We start from the raw sequence: 26,406 nt of genomic DNA on the forward strand, positions 1-26,406 counted from the left end.
TGTTGAATTATTTAAGTTCATAAAACAAATCTTTTGCTATGACTTTTTATACTTTAGCTACTGCATGTCTGTGCTGGACTACAGTGATTTAAAAGAATAGATCTCATCAAAACAAGACAAGAATATACATTATAATTGAGATAAAGTCAGTATTTTATGGTGAGAAGCTCTGAGGTATTAATTTCAACCCCTCACTCATTACTGTTCTCTATATGCACAAGCTACATGGCCTTCTTTGTCCATATGAATATTCAAAAACGAGTAAAATACGATTAAAAAGGCTATTTTACTTATGGTATACCTTCTGACATGCATAATACAAAACAGTACATTCTGCATTCATTTTACCCTCTGCCTTTCCAAGCCTTCCAGGGCAGCCCGCCAAGAATCATCCCCACAGTATGATGCTGCCACCACTTCACACTGGGGATGGTGTGTGGCAAACTCTAGTCCAGATTTAACAAGTTCTCTTCAAACGTTTATCTTTTGCCACTCTCCCATAAAGCTTTGACTGTTGAAAAAGTTCGGAGTGTTCCTTTGTCTTCATGGTGTAATGGTAGCCAGGAATACTGGCTACAATTAGTGACGATCAGCGACTAAACCCTCTAGACACAGGTGTTTTTACACTATTAATACTACTGTCTTTTAAATGTTATTTTTTTTTGCTTAATTGACACTTCTATCTACCTACCAATCTACCCATCTACCTGTCTGCCCAACTACCAACCTATCTACCAATCTACCTATCTACCCACCCATCTACCTACCTACCCCCCATCTACCTACCTATCTACCAATCTATCTACCTACCCACCCATCTACCTTCCTGTCTACCTACCCACCTATCTACCTGTCTACCCATCTACCTACCTGTCTACTTACCCACCTATCTACCTGTCTACCTACTCACCCATCTACCTACCTGTCTACTTACCCACCCACCTACCTAACGACCTACCTATCCACCCACCTACCTACCCACCCTTCTACCCACCCATCTACCTACCTGTCTACCTACCCACCTACCTACCCATCTACCCACCCATCTAACTACCCACCCATCCTTCCATCCACCCATCTACCTACCTACCTTCCCACCCATCTACCCACCCGTCTACCTTCCTTCCTACCCACCCATCTATCTACCTACCTATCATCCATCCTTCATGGTGGCCTTCCAGACACAGTTTTTTTTATAAACTACTAGTACTATCTTTATATTATCTTTTTGCTTAATTGACACTAACATCTATCTATCTATCTATCTATCTATCTATCTATCTATCTATCTATCTATCTATCTATCTACCTCTAAAGCTTGATGAATGAGTATGCACACATTTAAAACTCTGACAGACTTAAAACCCCCCACAGGTACATGGGCAGTAAACTGTACCCAGACTGCTTAGAGTGCAGTAAAGAGGTGTTATTTACTTCAGCGCCACACCCCATTACACATAACAGTGAGCTACCTACTGGAGTTTTTTGGCTGCCAATATTTTTTGACCATCAGACAGAAAAGGAGGTGCCGTTTGATTGCTGAAAAGTGAGCACCTGCTACGTTTATGTGCACAATCGTCCAAGTGTAAGCTCATAGGCAGGAGTAAATATTGTGTTGTAGGCCCAGTTGAAGGAAAATAAACACGCAGGAGCTATAGTCTTACTGTATGCCCTGCAGCAGTGGAAACACCTGTGATGTTGCAAGCTTCATCAGGTGCAATTAAAAGCTCTGTAACTAATGGAACCATGGAACCGGGGGGCGTATTAGCATCATTTCCATACATTTAAACTACTACTCATTGAAGCATGTTATGGAGAAAACAGGTGCCACTGGGAGAGGAAGGTTTAATATTTCATGCCTAATTAACACAAACTTGATGTGTTCAGTCAAGGTGCTAAAATAAGATAAATTCAAACATTGCTTTTTGCTAGATGGATAAGTGAAGTAAACAGTGTGGGCTTTAAATGGCTGTTTCCAACTTTAGATGAATAAAACCACAATTTATATGGCGTGTATGACTATAATATATGACTTTACCCAGGAATTTTTAGTTTTTGTCTCATTTGTTAGTATTTTCAGTTAAAAACCACACTCCAAGTGGTTCATTTACTACACTTTATAGCTTTAAATGTATTATTTTCACATTACGAGGAAGAGAAGCGGTTAAAAAGTGGAGCTGCCAGCCTACTCAACAGGCACACAGTGACCAGTGGAGACTGCAGGCCCCTGTTAACAGCCTGATGATATACAAAAAGCTCTGCAGTGATGTCTGTGCGTCAGCTGCTCATCCTCACTGATCTTTTCTACCACAAAGCTTAAATAGGCCACATGCTCACTAAGATCTCATCTGAACAGATTTCTGCCACAGTCACAACTTTTCAGTGTTCAAAACTTTTTTTAAATGGCTAATTTATCAAAAATTGCCAGGTTTAATCCCAGTAAGGCAAATAAATGCATTTAATGCATTGCTGACTATGATAATCCCAGTCAAGACACAATGAATGCCCAGTGTTTGCCCTTAATGCAAGGCACACTGGTCCCTGATGTACACTGTTTTGGATAAAAGCGTCTGCTAAATGGCTTTGTAACATTATAACATTAATGGGAGCGGAGATAATGGGCTCAGAGGTAATGTGCACAGGGTTTGGTAGGGGTTGGACTCCGTTTGATCACCGTATCTCCCAGTAGACTTCATCTTCTTGCATACTCTGATTAAACAGAACTGTGTTAAAACAGTCAGCTTCTGAGATAGTTCTGGTCCATCTTGCTTGTCAGAACCAGATCTACTTGTTGGGTGAACTAGATATAAGTATTTTCATTAATTTGGGCCCACAGTGTCCATATAAAGTTGTGTCTGAGCACTACTGTCAAAATGTAGTAGGTTAGGGTTAGGGCTACATAACCAAAATAGCACGTGAACGTTGATCTACACATTAGCTACACTTGGCAAACCAATTTACCCTGCAATCCATGTTTTACAGTGGATTAACAATGTCAAATTGATTTGTCAGGTGTGGCTAATGCTAACAAACATAAGTGTCTCCTCTCTTATAAATCCACACTGTTCAAACACATATTAACCGCAACTTTTCTCAATGCCTACAGTTCAGATTTTATTTTGCTTTGCCTTTAAATTCATTCACAGAGTTAATTAATGTTTGCTCTGTAAGGACTTACACCGCAGCTCAGCAATCTGGCTCAATTCAGAAACCACCAAATACTTTTAATTCAGCTTTAACCATATGTTTTTTTTCTTACTTTAATTAAACTTACAATTTCCAAATAACGGCCAAAGTTACGATGAATCAGAGTCACCTTTTTTGGCAAACATTCAGACTCAAATCAAGCTTGTTTTTCAGCCAATTGTAATCTTACGCCCTCTTTTTATCAAAAGGTTTTGGATAATAATTTTGTGTCCCATGTTTGTTCTGTACTATTCCCTGTGGGAGATGAGCTGGAACAGGCTGGGATGTTTCATGGTTGTTCCATCTGCTTCTGCCAATGAATAAACAGCAGTCGATGAAGAGAACTGTAGAGTATTTTAACACAATACAGAAACCTATGTTACACAATGTTTATTAGAAAAGAAATGAGTTAAAATAAAGATAAAGTATCAACTTTACCTAGTGTTATGTAAGAGGATGAAGCACAGTGCTGCATGAGGCAGCGAGGGTGACACTGTGGGATGGTTACCCTTTCTGCTTTGCATATGCCAGCTCTGTATGTCTAAAGGTGTGTGAGTGCTTTTGTGTGCTTTCCTGTCAGCTTAGTGTGATTTGCCTTTCTTCTCCATGTCCTCTGATCTGCTGCCAATGGCCTGCAGCTTTTCCTCTCTGTACATCCTACTCAATCTGACCTTTCCTTTCTCACTCTTAAAATGCTTTCCCACTCCGTAAAAAACAGTGGCACTGAACAGTTCAAAAAAGGTGTGTTCACACTGAAGCCGTTTTCTTCTATGTCAGACAGAAGGTGCAGATTAAGATCTGCAGATAATGGACATGCAGTTTACCCCTGATGTTTAAAACTAAAGCTTAACTTTATAATGGCAGTGTGTGGTTCCACCTTAACATCTAACACCAGGAGTACACAATAAAGACAATAGCTTGCTTTATGTTGTCCATGTGCATAGAAAGAGAGACAAGAAAGGCAGCGTGCAACTCCCTTTCTCTGCCACCCTCCAACCCGGTTGCTATGGAAACACCTCCCTCAAAGATGGTCTAGCCATTTTACTTCAGATCTCACCATCACCGCCATAGTTTTATTGATTTTATAAATCAATCATAGTCAATATAACTTGGCTTTTTGACAACAAACTCTTAAAAGTCAAAGGGAAGACAGATTTCTACAAAGTAATGTCAATTCAGGTCCAGCCAATCGGTGCCGGTAGTCTCACAATTAGTAAAACAGGGATCACCTGAGTGCAGTGAATGTATAAGACACCTGTATCTGGAAGGTCCAGTCACTGGTTCTCAGTATTCCTGGCTATCATTACACCATGAAGACAAAAGAACACAACATCAAAAATACACCATCCCCACTGTAACGCATGGTGGTGGCAGCATCATGCTATGGGGATGCTTCTCAGCAGATAGCCCTGTATGGCTTGTAAAGGTAGAGGGTAAAATAAATGCAGCAAGAGAACTACGGCTTGGGAGAAGTTGGTGTTTTCCTGCAAGACAATGACCCAAAGCAAACAGCGAAAGCTACACAGAAAAATTTAAAGACAACAAAGCGAATGCTCCGGATCGGCCGAGTCAAAGCCCAGACCTCTATCCAAAAGAGAATTTATGGCTGGACTAGAAAAAGGCTTTTAAATACAGGTAAACAAACAGTTACAAGAATTATCGCCACCCTCACTGGTGTGTGGATGCCTTGAACCTACAAATACCAGCTTACTCACTACCACCCTGTTTAATTTGTCATGTAAGAGGTCTAGGGTTTGGTTAGGGGTTAATAAGGAAAAACTGGTTTAAGAATGCATGTTAGAAGAGGATACTGACTTTATTTCACTTCTATATATACCCTGGACTTGCTTTGATAAAAATAATGTTTCTGAAAAATGCTACAAAGTATCAATGAATAAATGATGTAGCCTCTCAAAAACCTTTAGCCTGCAAAGTAAAGTCAGGAGGATTAAGCTCAAAGTTATGTGTAGATGCAACCCCAGAGCTGGGAAAAGTCTCTCATGAGGTTTTAAGAAATTCTGCACACTGATAATTAGCTCATGGTCAGTTAAAACTGAAGCATTTCAGCTCGACTGACCTTATGAGGCATTAATTTTTCATGATACAGACTGGCACGGCTCTCAGTAATGTCAGAAAGAGTGTCAGACACCAGACACATCCTCTCTCTGGAGATGGCAAGGGTTCAGCAGGCAAAAACCCTTTATATCTAAACCCTTTGAGAAGTGAAATGTATAGAAAACAAGTCTTGAAACTGGGAATATCTGGAGAATGGAACGTCTCAAAAAATGTGGTGTGGATTTAACAGTGGTACAGCTGTAATTATATGAGACAATATGTAAGAATGTATCTGCCAAAATAAAAAATTAAAAAAAAAAAGAAACTGGGAATATGTGAGATGTTTGTGAGGAGGGGTGGTTTCTGATTTAACTGAAATTTTAGTGTCATTAAAGCTCCTGGGAGGAGTTCCTAGCTGGTGATGAATAGACCAAAATTATTATCCATAACTCTTTATGGGCTACAAGCTGAACTAACAAGCTGAAAGGTCCCTCCTCTATTTAGTCTTCACAGCATGTTGTCTGTAGTTTCCAAAAAGAATTAAAAATTTTGATTCATCTGACCACAGAACAGTTTTCCATTTTGCCTTGGTCCGTTTTATAATCAGCTTTGGCCAAGAGATGTGTTCACATATGGCTTCTTCTTTGCATGAGACGGCTTCAACTTGCATTTGTGGATGGCACAGTCAACTGTGTTGACCACAGAACAGTTTTCCATTTTGCCAAAAGAAGACTAACCTCTTACATTGAGGTTAGAAAAACCTAACACTCTTCTAACCTGTTCTGGGGTTTGCTGGTGTATTCAATAGCTGCTGCCATGATAGCCATTAGCTTCGATGTTGCTGTAGGAAAGCAGTAATTTAAAGGGGACATATTATGCAAAAATCACTTTTTCAGGCTTTTCTAACAAAAATATGTGCCCCTGGCCTGTCCACAATCCCCTAAAGTACCAGAAAAATCCATTCCCTTACCCCCTTCTCTTTCTCCACCTTTCAGAAAATGTGTGCTGAAACAAGCCATTCTCAGATTTTCCCCTCATGACTCATGAGGGGGGAGTAATGACTGCTCCTAGCTTTGGTTGGCCGTCCCCACTTGGAAGAAAGTTCCACCCTCGTTTGGTGATCTTCCTGTCAGCTGTCTGCTGAGATGCTGGATAGCTCAGTGGGTTACCCTGCTGACTTTGGTCTGGAAGATTGATAGTTCAAATCCTAGTCAGAGCTTTAACTTTAGATAAAAGTGTCTGTGACATCGGGAGTGCCAAATCCGTTTCCTTAGAGGGGGTGTGGTCAGGGGTGGGAGGCAGACAGCTCATTAAGATTTAAAGCCACAGAAACAGCTTGTTCTGAGAAGGGCTGAAACAGAGTGCTTTTTAGACATGCAAAAATCCTATACTAGAGTGTTTTTTCAGCAACAAACTTCACAGGCATGTTTTGGGGACCTCTGAGACAAATATAAACTTGTCTTTAAAGGGTAGTTGACCACATTTCTTTTTTAAACAAGAGCAAAAAGCACCACTGAAAGCTGGTCTCAGCAGGAGACATTTGTCTCTAGACCGGCCTTGGCATCAATTTTATTCACCAGGAAGCTGCGCCATTAACAATCTACAGCAGCTTGGTCACACAGTGTACAATTAGCATGCTAATTAGTAGCATACTGGCTGCTCATTAGTCATTATTTAGAGCTTATTAGAACCTAATTCTACAAGACCATAATCTATGGCCAAGAGGCCGTTAACTGAGAGTTTTATTTTTAATAAACTTTAATAGTCTTAGGTTTAATAACCTGAAAATGTGGGTACTGTGTTTAATACATAAAAATCTTTAAGTCTTTATGTCCTTAGTCCCATAACTTCTTTAAAATTCAATTGACATTACTGCAGCATGAATGTTCTTAAAGCCCAGGTTGCCCTGAAGAAAGAGATGTTTAGAGCTTGACTGTGCACCACAGGGTTGATGTTTTACAAGCTTTTAAAGACAGAGAGTCCAGGAGAGACACAATGGTTGAAAAATAGCACAGGGCAGAGGGTTGATATGCAAAAACTGAGGTTATTAAGGGAGCACAGCTCTTAGTTAATGACCTATAAGCAATAGATTATGGTCTTATAGAATAAGCTCTTAATAATGACTAATTAGAGGTTAGTATGCTACTATTTAGCAAGCTAATACACAGCTATTTAATGGCAGGAAATGTACCCTAAACTCAAGTGTTACCAGCTTTAACTTGTTTATGTGGATCACTGATTTTATAGGTGCAAGCTAAAAGTACTGTAAGGTTTCAGGATCATTATCAGCTTTGTTGAGCCACACTTTTTAGATTGAAGCTGCTAAGCGTTTTCTTTGGTGACGTGTTTTGTAATCATGAACATGAGAACTAGAGTGTGCCAAAAAGCATCTATTGACCTTTATACTACTTTTGTTTACAGTTTTATTCATATGCTAGTGTCAACAAAAATATGGACTGGAAACATGACTAAAAATGTGTGCAAATGAGAGCAGGGGTGCCCATCTGTGTGATTAGTCAGTCTGCTTCTCACACCATTTCCCTCGACTACACCTGTGGGACGTGTGTGACCTGAGCACCTCTGCATACTGATCAGGCAGAGAGGGGAGCTGTCAATAGGCTGTGCTTTATGGGAAGACTATTACTTGCCTAACCCACATTAACCCCTACAAATTAATCTCTAGGAAGGAGACTCTGCTCTCCTGAGGACACTGGTTATGAAACCGACTGACACTCAAATGTTTGTAGTTTTGTCATGATACATGGTATGACTTTATTTCATTAGAGTGCATTTTATCAGCTCCCTTGACACCTACCCTGCTACATCAGTATCAGAGATGTATTTTTCAAGGCACCAGAAATCATCCATCTTTTCTTTTCTGGTCTTATTTGTCTTTGAAGGTCACAAAGAGACAACAGCATCAGTTTCAGTCTGTTTCATCACCGGTTTATAACGCCTCACAGGACCTTTAATTGGAATGCTACTGAAGTGGCGCTGCTTTGTTCAAGTCTTCATGACACAAAATCTAACTTCCTTCATGAAATTTCATTCAGTTAATTCAAGGAACAGATTTCTTATAGAGGGTCCCACTTTCTTTTTTATAAGGTAAATGAATCATTTGGAGGGGATTCTCTCCACTGTAGAGAATGGAAACTGCCGTTTAAACAGTAGAGGGAGGGAAATGGAGTAAGGCAGTCAGCTCGTTATCAGTCGGCTCCAAAATGGCCCTTTAATTAAAAGCAGGAGGTAATGAACACGCTTGGGAGTCTGATTAGTAGCTAATGCTGCTCGCTGTGAGCTGATGGGCTGCCCTTTTATAGCTAGACTGAATGGTTCTGACTCAGTACTAGAAACCACAAAACAGCAGCACAGCAGCTACCTCTGGATTTAAAAAACACCCGGGATGTGGAGCCTTACAAGGTGGCTTTGAAATTAAAGCTTAACCAGCGCTGTTAACGAATATGTATGTTTGGACCAGGGTTGTTAATATTTTCCAGTCTCCTGCTGCTGTTTTAATGTTGGCTTCTATTCAGATTGCGCTCTCTGGACAAATCATAATTCTTGGATTTGAATCAAAGGAAAATGAGCCCTTTGCTATTTTTTGGGGAACTTTTGACATCCGAATATATTCTAGAGTTTAACTGTGTTACATGGGCTGCAGCACAGCTCAGAAGAGGCCGGCTAGCATGGTTACATGTGCGAATACTTATCCAACTCTTGAAACAGAATGTTCAAGTACACTTGATTCAGACACTTAACTCCCATCTGCTTCAACTGAATAGCCCAGTGGGAAGCTTGAAGCATGAGTAGATGCAAGTGTTAGCTGTTTTTAACCGAACACGAATCTGAGGAAGCCAGTTAGACTTACTCTGAACTAAAAACTAACTATAATAAGTGTAATTTTAAATATGAAGAGCTCAAAGGGTTCCACTACTCTGAATTCATAACCAACATAGTGGGCAGTGTAACAGAAATTAATTCTACTTTAAAAAAGAAGTCTAAACTATTAAATTACCTAAAAATCAGTGCACAAATACTACAAATATTAAGGTAAAAATGATTTAATAAATACAATTGTAAGCTTAAAACAATGTTGGAAAATAGGGCTGGACGATATGGCCCAAACATGTTTTCTTTGTCTTTCAAAGTTATGGTATTATATTGTAGTATTACAAAACCTTATTACAATAATTAGCACTGTGTCTGTCTGTCTGTCTGTCTGTGTTGATTTGTATACCACACGGTTAAATCAATTGGCTTGATACCTCTCAGAAGGCGTCTTCAGTGTACTGGTTCAAAAATGGCGCCATTAAAAAAAAAAAAAAAAAAAAAAGGTCAGATTCTCAATAAAATCCTACAATGTCATAATTCAGGGACTGTGGAATGTTATTGCATCTTAGTGCCAATAGAGAGGGCACAACAGTTATATGCAAAATGTGGGTGAATATGCGGCAGAGCTGAGAAAGCTGGCGCAGGACTGTAACTTTGGCAATTCCTTGGTAATGATATTGAGAGATCATTTAAGCCGTGCTATAACTGAAGACAGGATACAGTGGAAGACTGCTATCGGAGGATGGACTGACCTTTAAAAAAGCACTTTAGTTTGCATAAGGAATGGAGGCGGCAAACAGAGACATTGTGGGTTTACATGGCATGAAAGAACCTGGTGAAAGGACAAGGCAAGGTCAGAGACAAACGACCAAAGCCTCAGCCGGACATAAAAAAGTGCTACAGATGCAGTGGAGAAAACCACCTAGCCAAAGACTGCAGGTTTACCAGTGGAAAATGTCCCAACTGTGAAAAAGTGGGACAAGTAAAAAGAGCCTGGAGAAACAAAGCAGGGGTAAAGAAAAAACTACACAGTTTAAGGGGGAGAAAAAGAAGTATGGAAAGAGGGCTAATTTCCTACAAGAAGAATTGGGAGACAGTAAGAATGAGGATATTACATAATGTTAAGGAGGGCATCTTTACAAGTTATTCCCTGATAGCCAAAAGCAACTGCTTTCTAAGTGCAGGATTAAGCTCAGAAAATACAGTGGCCATAAAGTGCCAGTATTAAGAACAGCTAAAGTTACAGTGGAATATGAAGATATCACTGAGATGTACTGGTAGTGAAAGGCTCAGGAAGGGGCCAAGTTATATAAATGCATATCCAGGTGTTCCAACTGTTCTCCCCCTAAAACAAGCCTGTAACAGCATACTCAATCATATCTGTAGTTTTAAGTTTCATTTTTCTCCTGCTGATTAAACCAATGAGTTGGCCAAAGTAGATGACCCCATGTGGGACAAACCATGCAACAGAATTTGCAGTGTAAGATTATCTGTCAGTAAATTTGTCTTGTGAAATTTTTCACATCTTAATTATCCAGCCTCCTGTTCTGAGTAGGCATTTCACAACAAGCATCTTAGACAGAAATATTTCCCATGGCTTCTGTTAACATTCGACCGAGTTTCTCTGTCTGACATCAAAAGAGTCAGCTGAATCTGGAGCGACCCGTTCTGAAACATACATGGTGTCGGCTGAAAGCTCATCAAGGCACGGGCATTAATCCAACCATCCATGGCATGCCAAACAATGTGCGAATCTCTCCAACTCTCTAAGTCGTTTTTGTCTAGGATACAGTAATCCTTTTGGTCTCCGTGCCGCAGTGTGAGCATGCATTTGAATATATTAAAAACTCCATGGAGAGGGTGATAAGCTGAATTTTGAGCTCCTAAACCAGACTGTTATTAAGTTTTCTGTGAAAGTTTTACCCAAGGTTGTTCAAAGAGTCTCTCTGAGCTCTCAGAGGTCTGAAAATGGGTTACCCTTGATGTGACAGAGCTCTTTTAAATTGTTTTTGTCTTGTGTCTTTCATCTTCAGAGGGAATACATACCTAAAAATCTGCACATAAAAACTAGTCCCTTTAGGTGCTTTTCTATGCATGTGCAACCCCTAATTCCAAGAAAGTTGGGGTGCTGTGTAAAATGTAAATCAAAAGGGAATGCAATCATTTGCACGTTAACAGACTGTTGTTAACACTCTGGGACTGGCGTTGGTGTATACGACCAGAAGAGTCATGTGTTATTCAAAGTGAAATAAGTTTTGAACCATAAATCGCAGGCAGCACTCTGTTGTGGCATTCTAATGATGCTATCCACGCCTTCATAGCTCTTCCTGAAAATTTTCTAGTGAGCCTGACACTTGGCTGACTTTCTAGGGTCTTTACAGATTAAATCCCCACCAGTAACTCAGATATTAAATGTCTTTTTAGCCATTTATAATCTATTTTTTGATAGTTCCTGCAGCTAGCGGCTAATACTATCACCATATTGTCTCTTTATATCCCAGAATGCATTGTGACTGGGCTGTGACAGGCTGTTTCATCATCACGTCATGCTTTGCTAAACAGCGCATTTGCACAGAAACTGGAAAAGAGTATAAATGACTCAAAATCGAGAGAGAGAGAGAGACACAGAGAGGCCATGATGTGCACCTCAGAGTCACTGCAGACAGGAATTGCTTTAAACTCGAACTTCCAAAAGTGCAATGACTATTTTTGGTAAAAATGTGAATATACCGAGGACTTTTTGTCACGCATGATGTTTTTTTCCATTTTCTTTACAGTCCCATTACTGTTTTAAAAATTCCAGGGACATTACAGCAGCACAATTATTCCTAAAGCCCAGATTGTCCTGAAAAAAGGATGTTTAGAGGCTAACTGTGCACCACAGGGTTGAAATTTTACAATCTTCTTAAGACAAAAAGTCCAGGCGAGACATAATGGTTAAGAAATAGGGCTCAAAGGGTTAAAATAAGAGGGGACGCTACACAGTGGTAATCATGGCCCTGTCCCTACTTTTTTTGAGAGAAAATGGGTTAAAATATGGGTTTATGAGACTTTCAAATCACTTCATTCTGTTTTGATTTAAAATTTTCACACTGGAGTTGTTTGTCTGTATGCATACTACAAATTTAAGAGTGTAAAAATATGTGCAAGACAGATGATAGTACCTTCCAGAAGTTGTCAACCTTCCCGTAGACGAGTGACTGGTTCTGTCTCTTGATGTCATCGATGTGCCTGATGTCGCTGGCGTTGAGGTGCTGCTCCACAACAAAGCCTAGGAAACTGTTGTCTGGAGTGTGAGCTACAGCAAAACAAAGAAAAACAACCACATTTTAATACACAGAAGCACAATTTAATATCATAACCTACCAGAGAGGGATTAGGAGGCTTGGGCTACATGCTCTCAAGGGCTTAGTATCACTTTGGGTATGATATACTTAAATATAGTTTTATTAAAAACAGAGTTGAGAAAGAAAGGTAAAATAATACCTCATTGCCTTTTGCCATTAAGGAAAGAAACAGATGTTCAGCACAATCACAATTCGAGCTACGGCAGAAAACAACATGACTCTACAAGGCTTTTATTCGCTCTTCTCTTCATTGCCTCGTGATGACTTGTCACTATGGGAACTGAAGATGAGCAGGGTCATGTGTGGAGCCAACGTTGGCAGCGGTCTACCTCACTGCCATCTGCCTCGTGAAACAAATGTGAGGACAAGGGTTTGAAGTGCGGACAGGAGAGATTCAGCTAATTGAATGCGCTTAATAATGTGATTTCAAATGTAGAAAAGAAAGGGACGGGGATGTAGACCTCATACCAATTGCAGTGGATCAAACTGGCTTCTTTGGGAGGTGTTGTGGTGTACAGTTGTGGTTAGTTTGAGTCCCTGGGGGATGCTTCTGTGGTCAAAGCTCTTTTTTTAAAAGCTAATGCTAAAGAGGCAAATTAAGGTCGGTCTGTCAAGTGGAGACGTAAGGTTTTTTCAGTACTGAAATGTTCTGCTACTTGAAAACCACATGTTCAATTACAGGAGCAACGTTAGATCAAACTAGCAAACATCAGTCTCTAGTATGGCTGGAGGGTATCAGGAACATGCGATTAAACTGCAAGATACACAAGAATGTGATCAAGGTTTAGCTATGCCACAGGAGTGTCACAAACATCTCTGACGTGTTTTTTCAATCAGGGTGTTGGCTTGAATGTGGCTTTTTCACTGTTGATTCATTTCACATCTTCAGACAGATCACAATATCTCAGTACGGATCTAAAGGGGGGCATGAAAATGAACAAAATGCATTCTTCAGGGTGAATCAGCTCAGCACTGAGCCGATTGATTCAGAAATTACTGAACAATGCCAGAAAGAGCAGTGTCATTTGCCCAAACATTTTGAAAGGGCAAGTCTTAATAATACATTTTATTGCTCATAGCAGCAGCAAATCTAATCCAAGTTGGGGGGAATTATTAGGATGCATGACACTGACACTTTCCTTTCAGTGCTGCAGCAGGACTCGTAATTAAAAGCCTTATCATTTATCTGTTATATTCAAATCCAGCTCCTGTTCAATGTACTCAGCTCCCTTTAATCCACAGAGCAGAATAAGAGCGTGGTGTGCGGGGGTAGCTGTTATGAAGATGTGCGGAGGATCCAGCGTGGGCAGGAGCTGTTCCTAATTTACCTGCAGAGTCTAAAGCTGGCTGTCAAAACAAAACACTTGTGATAACAGTAGAAAATAGCATTACAGTGCTTTGCTTTAACAGGCGTTAGGGAGGTCATTCCACAGATAATGAAGGGGTATTCCAGACATGTAACACCACACAAGTAGGGTGCTACTCTTGGCCAGTACTCACTAAGGATGTACCAAAGCATCTATTTTCCTATTCAGCTAAACGCTTATTTAAATTTCGTTTAACCGACTAGCCTAAAGAGGAGAAAATCGCTAGAAAACAGTCAAATTCCTCACAGGGCCATTGTGTTAGTGGGTCGTAAGCCTATACTCTCTAAAGCGTGGCTAACATTACAAGCTAATGGCGGCAACCTTTGTTCATCTTTGCAGATTGATATTGTGCTTTAATATGTGGCCTCTTCTCACTTCGGGTAGAAGTAATAGATGAGTTCAACCCTCGACAGCCTACGTAAAACTTTATTTCCATGTATTACTTTAAAAATCTGTCATACTGCACTGTTTCTACTACACGCTCACCGCTTAGCCTCCGCTGAGATTCTCAGGTTTACATTCCAGACAGGAAGGCAGCAGCCATTAACCTAAGCTACAGCGGCCTCTAGTGACTGGAGGTTCCTTACAGATTAAAAGAGCATTATAGACCAGGAATGCAAGCCTGTGTTTATAAAAATGATAGATAATAAGTTAAACTGACTCATAAATCTCACGCGGGCTAATCTGATAAACGAATTTAACCATTTTAGCAACTAACCGTGTGCATCCCTAGTACTCACATGTCTTTATCAATGTTTCCATTATGTTTTGGTATTCTTGTCTTGTTAATTTGAGAAGTTTTTGGATCTAGCTGGGATGTTCATTGCTTTGCAAAGCTGGTGGTATGACTTGTGGGTATTTTAAGGGTTTAGCATTTTCTTTAACATTGTTTTTATTAAAGTTGGATAAAACCCTAGTTCTTATGAGTTACAAATCTCATATACAAAGTTGGTATTAGCTCAAAGCTCATTTAAAATGGACTTGGAAATGGAAAAAGTTGGATCTCTCCACTGCAATTATCATCAGAAAATTTCTTCAAACATTGAATACCATTCCTTCACTTTACAAAAGGCAATTTTTTACCATAGTTTAACAGATTGATGTGGCGTGGAGATGACTGATACACAATTTTTGTGGTTCTGCTGACCTCGAGGCATCACCTTGCCAGATAAAGGGAGACAAGAGTCTAGAGGTGTCTTGTACTGAGCTAAGAGGCTAGCTGAGCCCCTTTAACATATAAAAAAAAACCCTCATTTTGCCACAAACATGCTTTAAATTGAAACAGCAATGTGCTATAAACAAAATAAACATGGCGAAACGGCTCTTTCTTGTTAGCTGTGGTAGCTAGCTCCCTTTGAGTGCCAGTTTTCTTCCCTCCTTTTCTGTTGTTATTTAATCCACATTTAAAAAGCCAAACTAGTACCAAATGAGGAGTTTAGGAGCCAAACAACCAGCTCTACTAAGCTGAGCCAAATGATCTAGATCTCTAAAAAGAGGCGGGTTTCTCGTCACAACAAGCAAGGCTGGAGGTTAATGGGAAACACACTGAATACTGTACTAAACTAAGCTGGACTGCTTTGAAACGGGGTATACATGAGCAGCCTGTCCAGACTTAGACAGAAGCTTTTTTAATTCCTGCCAGCGGCCATCTCTCTGTGACTTTTTAAATCTTTTGCTAGAATATTTCTCTCCTTTCAGGACACAAAAGTAGCTCGGGAATCAAGAATGTTCATACTTTCACATTTTGAACTCTTGGCATAGTCAAAAACTGCTCTAAAAATGGCTTTTTGGTGACATTTCTTCTTTGGCCATTCTGGTGTCTAATTTCAATAAAACTGTGAGGGTAACTTAAAACTGAGATGTATCAATGGTGGCAAAGATGCAACAATGTTCTTAAGCACTGGGAAAATGTACTCTTGTATCAAACTTACTGTGTAAACAGGACAGGCTGTTAATTAAGGTTCAGCCCTCTTGATGCACTTGGCAGCAGACGCCGCCTCTCCCACTAGAGCTGCCACTCGAACAGTCACTCGACTTGCCACCGCTCCATGCTATTAGCTGACAACCAGTCTGGGAAGTCTGCTTTGCAGCACAAGCATCTGCTTTATCTGGTTTATGCAGGTTTGTTTTTAAAATGAATTCTGGTTGTTCGACTTGGACTTCATATTTGATTTGGCTGAGATCAGAGCAACTTTGACGGCACAAATCTGACTGTTGAGGAGAATCACTCTGATCCTTTAAAGGAGCTGTAGAGGTAGACTTTATAGCATAATTCTTACATTTTTCTGAACAGGCTAAAAGAGTAAATAAATATGAATCATTGAAGCTATTTAGTAATATAGTAAGAGTGCCGTTGAATAAAAAAAAAAAACAGTGTAAAGTCCAAAGTGCAACTTCTCACACTTTTTAAAGGATTCATAAATAAATGGAACAAATAGGTTGGTTCATTTTGCACTTTCAGGCAGCTTATTAAACACAAACTGACACTCTGTAGTGCTTATATCCTAAAATACACATACTACTGAAACGTGTGGTGCTGCTTTGCTCAAAATTAAAGTTATAAAGGAATATACAGACGGTTTCGAATTAATCAGTTATTTTAGTTGCCTGCACTAAAGTCCTTTAAGTCCCAGCAAATCATCTTTTTCAGAAAGTATCTAAAAGGGTTTTAAAGATGGGACTGAAACATGGTCAGACATGGTCAAACCTTTACATGATGAAAAAGAAATAGTTACACTGAGAGTGTTCGTAACCAAAAATGGCCTTACACATGAGTAAGAATAAAAATAATATAATAAATATCTTTTCCAATCCTTTTACATTATTTTTTCATCATGATTCCACCTTATCATAATTACTGATTATTAATAAATTTTGGGGAATTTAACTCTTTTAATTCCAAACACAAAAACTAAAATATTATTGGTAGCACTTTATTAAATGGGCCCTTATTATCTAGTTATTTTGCAATAGTGGTAATTATCTGGTAATTAATCTGGCATTTAAACAAGTAATATCTAGTTATTATTAAGAAGGAATTTACTTATTAATAATGTATTTATTATCAAGTAATTCCACGTAATATTTTAGCAATTATCTAGTAATTAGTTGGTATTTTAACCCTACCCTAACTTTTGTATTATTGTAGCAATTCTCTAGTAATAAGCTGGTATTTTAACCTTACCCTAACTCTTGAAATATTGTGGCAATTATAGAGCGGCTGGTAAGGGCAAGTAATACTCATTATTAGGGTAATAATACTCATTACCAGTTGTGTAGTTACATCAGGGTGTGAACTGCCGGGGGGGAATGGTGGAGATTTCCCCCCTTCTGGTTCTGATTTCCCCCCTTTATTTAAATCACATGACTGAGACACATTTAGAGATCACAAAGCTGCCAAAACATCAGATCTGAATAAAAAGATGAAAAAAGGACAACCTTTACAGAGAAGGTGTGCCTGCCGTATCAGTCAAAGCTTCACAATGGCTGCTGGCTTCACTGATCCCAGGGTCATTTACGTAGATGGCCATGCAAGAGAGATAAACACTAACCTCTGGATGGTATTACTCAGAATATCTGGAAGGGATTAAGCATTAAGCCATCAAATGTACATAAGCAGATACTTGACAGTGATATGTTGGATATAGAAGATTAATGATGTTTTTTTCTGCTGAGGTTTGATCTTAAATCTATTGTCATAATTGGTGTTTTTAACATATTACCATTAGTGTGAATGAAGAGCTGAGAACAACAAACCTAAAAGGGGTTTATTGACTATCTTTTGGTGTACATTTGATGTTTCCTCCATCAGCAGTCAGAATGTTGCGTAGTAAGTCTTTAAAAGAGAATATTTGGTGAAAAACTGAATGAAAGATCATTACTAAAGCCCTTCTTGTGCCCAAAATGATGAGATAAAAGTGTCTCTGTGCACTTCACTTTAGGTTATTATCCGCCAAAAAAGTTGTTTGCCACAAACTAGTTTTTAAAGGGATTTATCTTATGGTAAATAGATCAAACTTGGCAGAACTCAAACCCTTCGATGGCTTTCTAACCTACAGGAAAGGTTAATTATATTATATTTCCTCGCGTCTGGCTTGCCTGATTAATAATGACTTGAACGAGGAAACAGAGCCAACTTGAATAACACTCAGAGCCCATTCAAACACATATAGCACACCAGAAAACACTTGCTTCTATCCTGAGCCTGAAATAGATTAATGAGGTCAATTTGGCCTTGTCTTGTCTTATTGGCTGGAGGCCACACGCTCCCAATTCCCCTGACCAATGATTTATGGAGCTCTGCCTAATAGTAACAAATGGACCAATCCAAATGTAGGATAAATTAACTACAAGCACCTGATTTATCCATGTTACATCTTCATTCAATAGGTGAGATGTAGTACAATTTAACGACTGGAGAACCCAAATATGACATGCTGTAGAAGGTCAAAATCGTTCCATTCTGCATGCCTTCTAACTAAAACTACAGCGGGTTTGAAAAAGAACAAGAATGCTTTTCTTACAAGCTTGCAAAACTATTTTGTAGTTACATGAACAAATCACCTCAAGTCTGCAATGAATGCTTTGTTATACAGCTGAATACGTACGCCACACACAGCAGGGTTAGGGCTAGGACAATCATTTAGGGTGCTAACCAACCAAATAACAACTTTTTTGTCCTTAAGCTGACAAGAAGCCGGCATCTGAAGGCTGATGAAAATATCAAGCCACAATTTCAACCACTAACAACCTGCTGTGTGAGAAATTTCTGTGCAAATTTAACAGTATTTTCTAGATTTGGAGAACCTACTAGGTGTATTTGGTTAATTTAAAACCATTATCCATGTAAATTTAAAATTACCAAGATAATATCATCAAAAGATTCAGGAAATGTGGAGAAATCTCTGCAGTGGATGCTCATGATCTCCGGGCCTCAGGCGTCACTGCATTAACAACAGGCATGATTCTGTATTTGCTCAGGAACATTTCCAGTCATCACTGTCTGTTAACACAGTTCACCATGCCATCCACAAAAGAAAATTAGAGCTGTAACATGCAAAGAAGAAGCCATATGTGAACAACAGTGCCAAAGCTCATTTAAGATGGACCAAGGCAAAATGGAAAACTGTTCTGTGGTCAACTCAGTTGGCTGTGCCATCCATAAATGTAAGTTAAAGCTGAATCATGCCTATATGTGAACAGCACCCAGAACCACCGCCGTCTTCTCTGGGTCAAAGCTCATTTAAAATGGATTGATGCAAAATGGAAAACTGTTCTGTGGTCAGATGAATCACAATTTGAAATTCTTTTTGGAAACCACAAACGTCGTGTCCTGTAGACCAAAGTGGAAATGGACCATCCAGCTTGTTATCAGCGCACAGTTTAAAAGCCTACATCCCTGATGGCATGGGGCTGCATTAGTGCTGATAAAACTCTCTTTAATCAGGTAGAACATCTAAAAACAGCTGCGTCTTCCTCTAACTCATCCAGCATCCTCTTAATAGCGTACATTGAGACCAAGTCATGTTTCGGGTGCTTTTGTAATTCATTCCAGCCAAAAGGAGCAGTAAATTTAAAGACTTTTTGCCCAAGTTTAGTTCCGACTCTTAGGGTAGATGATAAGAAAACTTCCTGAAAACTAAGATGGTTAGAAGATGCATACAGCAAACAGTGATGCCGTATGGCAGGGGTCATCAACTACATTTGTACAAGGTTCATATTTTGTTTTGACAGAGATTGTGGGGTTAATATTTCAAAATTTGTATTTTTTTCAAGATGCACGTCATTTTTAGCTGGTAACAGTGAGATCTGTCTCTTTTACCCATACTGCAGCCAGCCACAAGGTGGCAATTGAGATAACTACATATGTCGGGGGTTGTCATGTGCTCCATCACTAGTTTTGACAGCTATATGGTGCGTCCTGCTTGGTGAAAAACATTTGCAGAAAAAAGTTCTTTTGTTTTGAGTCTCAGGCAGGAAAAATTTCACCCTACAAGTTTGAAAACTGTAGATTTAATCAGGACAGGAATGATGAATATATGTTTATCATGCATCATATTTACTAGTGAGTCCCGAGAGGTTCATTTCTGCAAAAACAGATCAAAGTTGTTCTTGATAAAACTGTTTCAGTAGAATTTTTCTTCTGCATATCCTCTGAATTCAGTGATCTTCTGGGGGCCAGATGGAAAGCTTTGGGTGGCCTAAAATAGCAAAAAATCTGCCAAAGAGGACCCAGGACTGCTGAGCAGCTAGAGTCCTACATCAGACAAAAATGGGACAACATTCCTCTACCAAGACTCCACCAACATCTCCTCACTTCCCAGTGTTTGTAAAAGAAGAGGGGATGCTACACAATGGTAGACATGGTGATATCCCTACTTTTTTGAGATGTGCTGCCACCAAATTCAGGATGAGATTGGAAAATCACTGGATTCTGTTTTTATTTATATTTAACACAGCAGCCCTACTTCTCCGGAATGAGGGTTGTAAAATTTAAGACTTCCCACAAGTTAAAAAATATGACTTTTTATGGCCGAATTTAAGACTTTTAAATCTTTTTTATTGTCTTGACAAGTAAAAGAAAAAAAAAAAGAAAAAGAAAATAAAGGATCTGTCAAATACACAAATCACAGCTGTGTGACTCAGCTGCTGAGAGAGAAACTAAACAGAGTGTAAAATTTACTCCAACAGAACAGTAAGATCTCAGTTTTCATTGTTAAACTAGGCATGAATAATGTTTGCTTGTTGACATTTTATCAATTGAATTGACCGCAGATGGAAGGAAGACAAGGGCATTATCTGATCCAGAATTACAGTCCTGGTCATGACACACGTTCTTAACTCCAGCCAGAAGGTGAGCCGTTGTGCATGTAGAATGGGAAGAACAGGTTTTGTCATCTCCCATGCCTGGAAGTGTTGCCACTCTGTGGTTGCAACACTCGTCTAAACCGCTGTGCACTTGTTTCACCAGCGATATCATCTAACCCAACCACTCTTAACTGGATTTTGTGTGCAGCCCCCAGTGTGCTATGAGAACGACATACCCTATCAGAGTACAAAGGGCCTATTCAGGTGCAGCTGTATTCTGGATAACTCCAGGCCTCACCTCGCAAACGTGGACCACTGGGGTAACATTTCACTTTCTCTTAGCCACGGGGAAAAGGTCAGTACCCGAGGGGGACCGGCTTCCCTCTCTGCCTTCCACCGAACCCACCACCGCTCATCCGCCCCAGCAAATGTGATTGACTCCAGTTACAGAATGATCTCACAGTGGGAGTGATGCACACACAGAGCAGTAAACCCCCTACGTCCTACATTCATAATCACAGTAAAATGGAGAGCTGAGAGTCTGACCTTACTTCCCTCTAATCTGCTTGATGATATTCCATTAGCATGCAAAGTGCTGGGTTTTCTAAGTGTCTTTTATGTCTCTTTTATGACCAAATATCTCATCCAAAGGAGAGAATCTGAGGGGAACTGTGGATACAGGAAACTGACTATGGTGTAATAAAATGATAACGGTTTGAACTGGTTTGGCTTTGCTTGGCATTTACACAACAGACTGGGGGACTTGCTGTGGTAATGAAATCTGTGAGAAGTTAATGTCATGACAGCAATTCCTAAAAGTCTGGGAAATTTTCGTCAAAATACCTGTTTAATTTATATTTTGAACATATTTTTCAAACATCCAAATGTCATTTTTTTAAACAATAATCCCATTCAATACAACAATTCATATGAAATTTGCAATGAGAGTCAAAATAATCGCAATTACAACCCCATTTCCAAAAAAAGTTGGGATTCTGTGCAAAATGGAAAACTGTTCTGTGGTCAGATTATCCAAAATTTGAATTAGATATTTTTTCATCCTTTCTGGAAACAGATTTAGTACTAGGGGTGTAACGGTTGTTGTATTCGTCCTGAACTGTCGTGGTTCGGTGAACATAGTCCCATGATGAATATGTCCAAACCATTAAAACAAGGGGGGAAAATAATACAAATATCACTGTATTTACTGTTAATCCCAGAGACAGTAAGTGTTTGCTAACTGCTATTAAACCACTAACGAAGAAGGGGCAGTAACCGGCCATGCATGAAAACACACTAATGAGTGTTATGTTTGGGGGGACATTGAAAAACGATCTCTAGAGCAGTGGTTCTCAACTGGTGGGTCAGGGCCCCAAAGTGGGTCGTGAAGCTCTTTTCAGTGGGTTGCGAATTTTTCCAGGGGAAAAAAATGTGGCAGAAATTCTAAAAACCAAAGCTCTGAGTGGAGATAAGGTAAATTCATACGTGTTTTTTTCAGGTTTTCCTACAATGACGGGTAGTTTCAGAAGATTTCCTCTTATTTATCTTCTTTTCTTAGACAACAAAGCTATTTTTTCCAAAGGTAACATAAAAAATTCCTCAAAAATGTACAAAATGCCATGCTGTCTAAAGAAAATGGAGTGAAATAAGATGTATGCATGCATGTCGGTAACTGCTTTTAAAGTTTTTGTTCAATGTTTTTTTGTCATTTAGTGGCCAGGTGAGCTAGCATCATTGATATATTTGTATTTTCTAATAGCTAACACAGTATTCATTTATAATTCCTCAGGAAACTATAGTCTTGCATTTCCAACTTACTCATACTTTTTAAAATTCTTAATAGTGGCTGAATTGATTTATCAACTTTGATTGCTTTTCCAGACCCCCGGACACCCAGTTCACTTTCGAAATTGCAGAAACTTGTCTCAACAGTTCCCTAAAATGCTAACAGAGTGTAGGTAAAGGAGTAGGGATGAATGAGGGATAGGGAAGAAATAATACATTTCCTAGTTTAAACATTTGATATTTTCATTGTACGGTTTTGAATCAAACGCGACATTTCAAATCATATTTCTATTTTAAATAAATGATTTGGGTTGTAGAAGAATTTGTTTTGGATATCAGGGATCGTTCCGTTTTGTCATTTTCTTGACTCAAAATGACAAATCAACCATAAAAAGTTCTTGGGGCTGATTTGACTGAATAAAATCTTCTCAACATGTACCTAAATCCTGCATACCAACCCTTAAATATCCACATTTCCTTCCTTTTAATTTTCTTTAATGCATAAAAAGCTTTTGGAGAAAGTTGAGATGGTGTACAATACATCTCGCTGACTTACGGAACATGGTGTTGAACTGCTGTGGGTTGAGGTTCCACTTCCCCCAGGGCGTCTTGTGACCCTTGGACTGGGCATAGTGAGCGTGGTTGAACTCTGGCTCGGTTCCAAATGAATCCAGCACCCGTAGCATGCACCTAGGACATCGCACAACAACAAGAGTATGAATAACTAGAATCAGGGAACATGTTTTCTTTACCCAATAGTGCGTACTTAAACTAAGTTTGCTTTTAACTTGCAAAAGAAACAAACTCTTCACAATCAGGCTCAGTGTTGTATTACACCCTGTAATAAAAGCTGCTCACACCTGCCAAGAGTCAAAGCTATAGAGAAAGTGTAGCAATCAGTGCTGTTTTATTATTATTTCAGAGGTTTTCCACATACTAGTCCAGGAAAGAAGCTTAGTTATTCCATTTAACACCTATTGGTACCAAAAATACAAATGTAGAGACATCAGAGCTGAATTTTACAGCAGTAAACATGTTTTATTTCCATTTTTAACATGGCTTTGTTGAGCGCTTCCTTATCACTGGTCAATTACACTACTTTATAAGGTGTTTTTTCCCTAACAGCAGGAAGCTGTTATAAAAGCCTGCTGCTGGATGTGATAATAACAGTATAGCTCTGCTCCAAAGTCAGGTGAGGACAAAGTCTTATAATAAAGTTGCCAGAAAAAAGTCAATCAAAGTCAGCCTCTCTATGGAAAACTGTCTGAGATTGTTGATATTTTGGCTACAGAAAATTCAAGCAGAGTTTGAAGGACGAAAACCTTGAGGAAATCTAAATCAACCAAATCAAATAAGACAGACATAAAGTAAACACTAAACAGAACATGGTATTGGCTGAGGTTTTGTCTGTCTTCAGTTAAATAAAAAAGGGAAATGTCACAGACTTTGACAGTTATCAAGCAGAGAAGCTTGATCAGTTTTGGCAGTGATGCATGCAGTCCGATTCACCTCGTTTCCTTCATGTTGAAACAAGAAGTCTCTCTTTCACGTCATGGTCTGGCGTCAGCCTGTCAGGGTTTATTTCTCTGATAATGGCCCACTCACTGAACATCGTCCTTTACTGATATGCCTAACAGTGGTTTGAGGGCTGAACCGCTGCGTTTAAGCAGGATGTTCGAATGGCTCTAATGGGTAAAACTGGCTCCATCTTTGTTTCTTTAATTATTTAAGTCATGATGATAAACTAAATTAGAATTATTATTTGTTGAAATAGTTCTTTGACCTTCCTGTTTAGTCTTAAAATACTAATACAGCAGATACTAAACATATTATAACTCTATTTAGTATTCATAAAAACATTACAATCAAAGAGAGGTTAGACTTTATCTTGGTTTTTTGTTGTCAGCTCTGTGTTTACACTGACTGGACAATTTTTCATCCACCTTTTTTTCACCCATTAGGAGGACCAGAGATGTTTCATTCATGTTTTATATCTGTGAAAATATGCCCGTCGAGCTGTTAGTCTTTCTATTATATAGAAGACAGGTGGCCCCACCCACTCGGGGATGCTGAATGTAGAGGCACAAAGGAGGAGAATGAACCAACGAAAGAACCAACAAACAAATGAACAAACCAACAGTCACACAGACCAACTAACAAACCAACGAAAGAATTCATGACAAACTAATAAACCAACCAGCCAACCAACCAACGGGACGACCAACCAACCAAAAAAAACAACGAGCGAACTAACGAACCAACCAACCAACCAACCAACCAGATGACCAACGAACCAACAAACCAATGAACAAACTAACAAACCAACCAACCAATGAGCGAACCAGCAAACTAATAAAGGAAAAAACAAATGAACCAACAAAAGGAAGAATGAATTAAAGGAAAAATACAACAATCAAAGCAAGAAAGAAACAATCAACAAACCAAAGTATCAACCAACAAAATGAACCACCAAATACCAAACGAAAGAATGAATGGGTTAAAGAATAAAGAAAGGAGAAACAAACAAACAAACAAAGGAAGTAAGAGATAAATAAACCAACAAATCTCAGAATATAACTTTAATCAAAGATTTCTGACTTTTTCTCAGAATTCTGATTAAAAAAATATGATTAATTTGTATGTTGCCCTACAAGTGTATTTATTTGGCACCAGGGAGATTATTACTCTTGACAGCATTGGCATATACTGGACCACACTGTTGTTTGTTTACATTGTCACTCTTTATAGTCTTTATTTTATTATTATTATTTTTAACCAGTATTATTTGTCTTTTTGTTTGTGTATTTAAGTATGTAAATGTTTGTATTCATATATATTATATTATATATTTATATTTATTTATTTATCACCTTTTCCTGTCTTTGTTTGAAAAAAAATCATAAAAAGGTCATTTTAAATAATAATAATAATAATAATAATAATAATAATAATAAAGAATTCTGGCTTTAACCAGAATTAGAAAAAAGATGGACCTAATTCTTTGTGGTGCTTATCCTCTTCCATAAAATTCTGATTTCCTTCAAGGAATTGATAAAAAAAATGCCATGGTTCGAGAAGTCCATTAATCCATCAGTACATGAATATTCCATCAGACCCATAAGGCATCAAGACTCATAATAATATTTCTATTGTCAGACTGAGATCTAGTCTAGAGGAGGTGTAAGAATGAATGAATATTATGTCTGACTCATAGGTCACTCCAGATGATTAATTAATCCACAGCTAGAAGAGGGATGTGTATATATGCGGAGGCCTTTAACTCAGTGTTCTGCTTTCATTCCCCCATTGATACCAGCATCTTTTTGAAGCTCCTGCTTTAATTGTGATTCACTGATCCTGTCCTCTGTTATCTATATTTTTCAATTAGGAGGCTGAAGAAAATAAAGATAATATTAATGTGTTGACTAGGCCTTAAATAATTTAATCTATCTCCTCCTTCCTATACTGAAATGTCTCATATTGGAAAACCGGAGCACAAAAACACGATTTTCTTGTGTGGAAATTAAATTGGGTTCACGGTAGACTACTCGGCATTAATCATACAGTAATTGAAGGAATCCAGGTGTAAACAGACGCACTTCCATTTGCCCACACAGACATCTGCATGTAAAAACGATCCCTCCCTCTTAATAACCGTCTCCTTGCCCAGGCAGATGCTGAGCAGCCACAGCTGGCTGTGCACAACTATAAAAGGCCCAGCGAGAGCCGAGAGCTGCGAAATACACTCACCATGAGGAAACGTTAGACAGAAAGCAGAACAACAACATGCCCACATGCCATCTCTGCTCACTCCGTGGAAAAACAACCCCTGCTTGTCCCCAGTAGAAATATCCCTAACAGATGGGGAAGTGCTGCTGGAGTCATAACACGATGTAAATATGGCTGCAGTGAGGCTTTCAGCGCGTATTCCAAGTCCATGAGTTGACGGGGGGAGTCAGAATGTGGCAGGAGCCGAGGCTGTTCAGCTCAACAAGTGTGCACTCTGCACTAGAACAACTGAGCTGAGC

General features: G+C 39.0%; 1 protein-coding gene across 3 annotated transcripts in view; it reads right to left on the reverse strand.

Annotated features, from left to right (window-relative positions):
* Window positions 1-26,406, reverse strand: part of mgat5 (alpha-1,6-mannosylglycoprotein 6-beta-N-acetylglucosaminyltransferase) — a 149,987-nt gene that overhangs the window by 28,749 nt on the left and 94,832 nt on the right. For all 3 annotated transcript variants that reach the window (XM_041782096.1, XM_041782097.1, XM_041782098.1), the window contains 2 exons: window positions 22,935-23,068; window positions 12,237-12,370 (listed from right to left, as the gene is read on the reverse strand). In XM_041782096.1, coding sequence (XP_041638030.1) covers window positions 12,237-12,370; window positions 22,935-23,068 — 268 coding nt within the window. The remainder of the gene's footprint in view (window positions 1-12,236; window positions 12,371-22,934; window positions 23,069-26,406) is intronic.

The sequence above is a fragment of the Cheilinus undulatus genome, linkage group 24, assembly GCF_018320785.1.
Source record: "Cheilinus undulatus linkage group 24, ASM1832078v1, whole genome shotgun sequence".
In the NCBI taxonomy this organism is placed as follows: Eukaryota; Metazoa; Chordata; class Actinopteri; order Labriformes; family Labridae; genus Cheilinus; species Cheilinus undulatus.